Genomic DNA, 6,839 nt, shown 5'->3' on the forward strand with positions numbered 1-6,839 from the left:
ACAGCTTTGTAATAAAGCTTGAAGTGCAAAATTATGATGCCACCAGCTTTGTTTTCCTTTTTTTGACTTGCTTTGGTTATTTGTTGTTGTGGTTTTTGTTTTGTGTGTGTGTGTGTGTGTGTGTGTGTGTGTGGTTCCATACAAATTTTAGGATCTTTTTTTCTAGCTCTGTGAAAAATGCTGGTGGTATTTTGATGGGGATTGCATTCAATGTTTAGATTGTTTTGGATAGTATAGACATTTTAACAATGTTTTTCCTTCTAAACCATGAGCATGGAATATGTTTCCATTTCTTTGTGTCCTTTTTAATTTCTTTCATAAGTGCTCTACAGTTTTCAGAGTATAGATCTTTCACTTCTTTAATTAGATTTATTCCTAGGTATCTTATTAGTTTGGGGGCAATTTTAAGTGGAACCAATTCCTTGATTTTTTTTTTTTTTTTTTTTTTTTTTTTGCTGCTCCATTATTGATGTATAGGAATGCAACAGATTTCTGCACATTGATTTTACATCTTGTGACTTTGTCTCATTAATGTGTGAGTTCTAGCAATTTTTTTTTTTTTTGGTGGATTCTTTCAGGTTTTCTACATAGTGTTTCATGTCATCTGCAAATAGTGAAAGTTCAGCTTCTTCCTTGCAAATTTGGATACATTTTATTTCTTTTTGCTGCCTGATTGCAGAGGCTAACTTCCAGTACTGTGTTAAATAGTAGTGGTGAGAGTGAATGTCTTTGTCTTATTCCTGAGCATAGGGTAAAGGCTCTGTTTTTCACCATTGAGGATGATATCAATTGTGGGTTCTTCATATATGGCCTTTATCATGTTGAAATATGCTCACTCTATCCCTACTTTGTTAAGGTTTTATCAGGAAAGGATGCTATATTTTTGTCAAATGCTTTTTTCTGTATCTATTGACAGGATCATTTGGTTCTTATTCTTTTATTAATATGGTGTATCAAGTTGATTGATTTTCAAATATTGAACTAACTCTGCAGCCCAGGAATAAATCCTACTTAGTTGTGCTGAATAATTCTTTTAAGGTACTGTTGAATTTGATTGGCTAGTATTTTATCAAGGATTTTTGCATTCATGTTCATTAGGGAGATTGGCCTGTAATTCTCCTTTCTTAATGTGGTTTTTGTCTCGTTTTGGAATCAAGGTAATGTTGGCTTCATAAAATGAATTTGGAGGTTTTCCTGTCAATTTTATTTTTTGGTACAGTTGGAGAATAGGTATTAACTCTTCTTTAATTTCCTGGTAGCATTCCATTGGGAAGACATCCAGCTTTTGTTTGTTGAGAGATGTTTGATTACTGATTCAATTTTCTTTGCTGGTTATAGGTCTGTTAAAATTTTCTATTTCTTCCTGTTTCAGTTTTGGCAGTTTTTAAATTTCCAGGAATTTGTCTGCATCTTCCAGGTTGTCCAGTTTGTTGGCGTATAATTTTTCATAACGTTCTCCTATTATTGTTTCTATTTCTGTGGTATTGTTTGTGATCTCTCCTCTATCATTCATGATTTTCTCTATTTGGGTCTTTTTTTCTTTTTGATAAGTCTGGCTAAGGGTTTATCAATTTTATTAATTCTTTAGAAGAACCAACTCTGAGTTTTGTAAATGCATTCTACTCTTTCTTATTGGCTTCTGTATCATTTATTTCTGCTCTGATCTTTATTATTTCCTTTATTCTGCTGTCTTTAGGCTTTCCTCCCAATCCCATCTTGTTGCATTTATTGTTTCCTACCCCGCAAGCCCCCCATGTTGCATTTCCACTTACTCAATCAGGGAGATCATATAATAATTGTTTTTCTCCTATTGACTTATTTCACTAAGCATAATACCTTCTAGTTCCATCCACATTGTCACAAATGGGAAGATTTCATTTCTTTTGATGGCTGCATAGTATTCCAGTGTGTGTGTGTGTGTGTGTGTGTGTGTGTGTGTGTGTATGTGTGTGTGTATAACCACATCTTCTTTATCCATGCATCTGCTGATAGACATCTAGGTTCTTCCCATAGTTTGGCTATTGTGGACATTGCTGCTATAAATATTTGGATGCACATGACCCTTCAGATCACTACATTTCTATCTTTAGGGTAAATATCCAGTAATCCAATTGCTGGGTTGTAGGGTAGCTCTATTTTCAACTTTTTGAGGAACCTCCATGCTGTTTTCCAGAGTGATTGCACCAGATTGCATTCCCACCAACAGTGTAAGAGGGTTCCTCTTTGCCAGCATCTGTCATTTCCTGACTTGTTAATTTTAGCCATTCTGACTGGTGTGAGGTGGTATCTCATTGTGGTTTTGATTTGTATTTCCCTGATGTCTGTTGGCCACCTGATATCTTCTTTGCAGAAATGTCTGTTCATGTTCTCTGCCCATTTCTTGACTGGATTATTTGTTCTTTGGGTGTTGAGTTTGCTAAGTTCTTTATAGATTTTGGACACTAGCCCTTTATCTGATATGTCCTTTACAAATACCTTCTCCCATTCTGCCAGTTGTCTTTTGGTTTTGTTAACTGTTTCCTTTGCTGTGAAGAAGCCTTTGATCATGATTAAGTCCCACTAGTTCATTTTTGCCCTTGTTTCCCTTGCCTTTGGTGATGTTCCTAGGAAGACCTTGCTGCGGCTGAGATCGAAGATATTGCTGCCTGTGTTCTCCTCAAGGATTTTGATGGATTCCTTTCTCACATTGAAGTCCTTCATCCATTTCGAGTCTATTTTCATGTGTGGTGTAAGGAAATGGTCCAATTTCGTTTTTCTGCATATGGCCGTCCAATTTTTCCAACACCATTTATTGAAGAGGCTGTCTTTTTTCCATTGGACATTCTTTCCTGCTTTGTCGAAGATTAGTTGACCATAGAGTTGAGGGTCTATTTCTGGGCTCTTTATTCTGTTCTACTGAACTATGTGTCTGTTTTTGGTGCCAGTACCATACTGTCTTGATGTCTTTTACAAGCTTTGTAATAGAGCTTGAAGTCTGGAATTGTGATGCCACCAACTTTGGTTTTCATTTTCAGTATTCCTCTGGCTATTCGAGGTCTTCACTGGTTCCATATAAATTTTAGGATTATTTGTTCCATTTCTTTGAAAAAAAAAATGGATGGGATTTTTTTTTTTTTTTTTTTTTTTTTTTTTTTTCAAATCAAATGGTAGGTTTATTGGCTGTCTGTTACATAATGAGGTGGAAACATCTCAATTTAGGACAGTCTGAACCTTATTTTGGCTTCCTGCTACTGACAGACCAGCGACAGGCACACGGGCTGACAATTAGGGACAACAGAAGCAAACCGCTGCTGCTTCATATTTCCATAATGATTCATTCCATAGGTTTAGGGAACTTCTTGTTTCCTTTTTCATAGCATCTTCCTCTTTTCAAACTCCTTGTAGATGGTGGTTCCCAGCTGCGCAGGAGACATGCTGACCACAACGCCCGCACTCTGGAGGGCAGAGATCTTCTCTTTGGCTCCACCTTTTCCTCCAGCAATAATCGCCCCTGCATGACCCATTCTCCTGCCAGGAGGAGCAGTTAAACCAGCGATGAAGGACACCACAGGCTTGGCCTTGGGACCTGAATTATGTTGCTTCAAAAATTCTGCAGCATTTTCTTCTGCATTACCACCAATTTCACCAATTAATATGATGCCTTCTGTGGCTGGATCATTCAGGAAGATTTCAAGGCAGTCAATAAAATCTGTGCCATTAAAAGGATCACCTCTAATACCAACGCACAAAGACTGCCCCAATCCAACTTGTGTCGTTTGGTGAACCGCTTCATAAGTAAGGGTGCCAGATCTGGACACAATACCAATTCTTCCTTTCTTGTGAATATGGCCAGGCATGATGCCGATTTTGCATTCTCCAGGATTGATGATTCCAGGGCAGTTAGGCCCAATCAGCCTCGTCTTTCCCTGGCGCAATAGTTTGTGCTTGACCCGTACCATGTCCTGCTGTGGGATACCTTCAGTAATGCACACGACCAAGGGTACTTCCGCTTCGACGGCTTCACTGATGGCAGCAGCAGCGAAAGGAGGAGGAACATATATGACAGAAGCTGTCGCTCCTGTCTTTTCTTTGGCCTCCTTCACAGTATTAAAGACTGGTAAGCCCAGATGTGTCTGGCCTCCTTTCCCTGGAGTGGTTCCTCCGACCAACTGGGTGCCATAATCCAATGCCTGCTGGCTATGAAAGGTGCCCTGCTTACCAGTGAAACCCTGGCAAATAACTTTCGTATTTTTATCAATATAGAGATGTTTCCGGGAAGCTACATAGGAACAATGCCGAATTCCATTCTGTTGCAGGAGGAAGGAGCGCGATAGAAGGCGGGCGACAGCCATGCCGCTGCTGCCAGAGGCCATGGTCGCGGTGACAGCGACAGCAGCAGGAGCTGCGGTCATCCACCAATGACACTCCCAAGCCCTGGATGGGATTTTTGATAGGGATTGCATTAAATGTGTAGATTGCATTAGGTAGCATAGACATTTTCACAATATTTGTTCTTCCAATCCAGGATGGAACATTTTTACATTTCTTTGTGTCTTCCTCAATTTATTTCATAAATACTTAATAGTTTTCTGAGTACATATTATCTCTTTGGTTAGGTTTATTCCTAAATATCTTGTGTTTTTGGGTGTAATTGTAAATGGGATTGACTCCTTAATTTCTCTTTCTTCTGTCTTTTTGTTGGTGTAAAGAAATGCAATTGATTTCTGTGCACTGATGTTATATAATGACACTTTACTGAATTCCTGTACAAGTTCAAGCAGATTTGGAGTGGGGTCTCTTGGGTTTTCCATATATAGTATCATAGCATCTCCAAAAAGTCATAGTTCTTTGCTGACGTGGAAGCCTTTAATTTCTTTTTGTTGTCTGATTGCTGAGGCTAGGACTTCTAGTACTATGCTGAATAGCAGTGGTGATAATGGACATCCCTGCCATGTTCCTGACCTTAACAGAAAAGCTCTCACTTTTTCTCCATTGAGAATGATATACATGGTGGATTTTTCATAGATGGCTTGGATGATATTGAGGTATGTACCCTATATCCATCCACTTTGAAGACTTTTGATCAGGAACAGATGCTGTACTTTGTCAAATGTTTTTTTCAGCATCTATTGATAGTATTACATGGTTCTTCTTCTTTCTTTTATTAATGTACTATATCACATTGATTGATTTGCAGATGTTGAACCAAACTTGCAGCCCTGGAATATATCCCACTTGGTCATGGTGAATAATCCTTTTAATGTACTGTTAGATCTATTGGCTAGTATTTTGGTGAGAATTTTCACATCTGTTTTTATCAAGGATATTGGTCTATAATTCTCTTTTTTGATGGGATCGTTGTCTGATTTGGGGATCAAGGTAATGCTGGCCTCATAAAATGAGTTTGCAAGTTTTCCTTCCATTTCTATTTTTTGGAACAGTTTCAGGAGAGTAGGAATTAATTCTTCTTTAAATGTTTGATAGAATTCCCCTGGGAAGCCATCTGGCCATGGGCTCTTGTTGTTGGGAGATTTCTGATGACTGCTTCAATCTCCTTGCTGGTTATGGGTCTGTTCAGGTTTTCTATTTCTTCATGGTATATGTCCCTAGGAATGCATCCATTTCATCCAGATTGTCAAATTTGCTGGCATATAGTTGCTCATAATATGTTCTTACAATTGTTTGCATTTTTTTGGTTTTGGTTGTGATCTCTCCTCTTTCATTCATGATTTTTTTTTATTCGGGTCCTTTCTCTTTTCTTTTTGATAAGTCTGGCCAGGGGGTTATCAATCTTATTAATTCTTTCAAAGAACCAGCTCCTAGTTTTGCTGATTTGGTCTATTGTTTTTTTGGTTTCTATTTCATTGATTTCTGCTCTGATCTTTATGATTTCTCTTCTCCTGCTGGGTTTAGGCTTTCTTTGTTGTTCTTTCTCCAGCTCCTTTAGGTGTAGGGTTAGGTTGTGTATTTGAGAACTTTCTTGTTTCTTGAGAAAGGCTTTTACTGCTATTTATTTTCCTCTCAGGATTGCCTTTGCTGTGTCCCACAGATTTTGAACCATGTGTTTTCATGATCATTTGTTTCCATGAATTTTTTCAATTCTTCTTTAATTTCCCGGTTGACCCATTCATTCTTTAGAAGGATGTTGTTTAGACTTATGTATTTGGGTTCTTTCCAAATTTCCTCTTGAGATTGAGTTCTAGCTTCAGAGCATTGTGGTCTGAAAATATGCAGGGAATGATCCCAATCTGTTAGTACAGGTTGAGACCTGATTTATGACCCAGTATGGGGTCTATTCTGGAGAATGTTCCATGTACACTAGAGAAGAATTTGTATTCTGTTGCTTTGGGATGGAATGTTCTGAATATATCTGTGATGTCCATCTGGTCCAGTGTATCATTTAACGCCTTTATTTCCTTGTTGATCTTTTGTTTGGATGATCTGTCCATTTCAGTGAGGGGAGTGTTAAAGTCCCCTACTATTATTGTATTATTGTCAATGTGTTTCTTTGATTTTTCTTATTAATTGGTTTATATATTTGGCTGCTCCCATGTTAGGCACATAGATATTTAAAATTGTTAGATCTTCATGTTGGACAGACCTTTGAGTATGATATAGTGCCCTTCCTCATCTCTTATTATAGTCTTTGGCTTAAAATCTAATTGATCTGATATAAAGATTGCCACCCCAGCTTTCTTTTGATGTCCATTAGTACGGTACATTGTTTTCCACCCCCTCACTTTAAATCTGGAGGTGTCTTTGGGTCTAAAATGAGTTTCTTGTAGACAGTGTATTGATGGGTTTTGGTTTTTTATCCATTCTGATACCCTTTGTCTTTTGATTGGGCATTTAGCCCATTT

The 6,839-nt window shown here is 38.0% G+C and overlaps 1 protein-coding gene across 1 annotated transcript; it reads right to left on the bottom strand.

Moving 5' to 3' along the window:
* Window positions 1-3,129: 3,129 nt before the first annotated feature.
* LOC116584723 (succinate--CoA ligase [ADP/GDP-forming] subunit alpha, mitochondrial-like) lies at window positions 3,130-4,408 on the bottom strand. The gene has a single exon (XM_032333423.1). It carries the CDS (start codon window positions 4,389-4,391, stop codon window positions 3,351-3,353), a length of 1,041 nt encoding a protein of 346 aa, XP_032189314.1. The 5' UTR covers window positions 4,392-4,408; the 3' UTR covers window positions 3,130-3,350.
* Window positions 4,409-6,839: the final 2,431 nt, after the last annotated feature.

Source organism: Mustela erminea, chromosome 2 (genome assembly GCF_009829155.1).
Source record: "Mustela erminea isolate mMusErm1 chromosome 2, mMusErm1.Pri, whole genome shotgun sequence".
Lineage (NCBI taxonomy): Eukaryota > Metazoa > Chordata > Mammalia > Carnivora > Mustelidae > Mustela > Mustela erminea.

Excerpts from the sequence above, each read along its gene's own strand:
- LOC116584723 (XM_032333423.1), bottom strand. The coding sequence starts at position 4,391 with ATGACCGCAGCTCCTGCTGCTGTCGCTGTCACCGCGACCATGGCCTCT.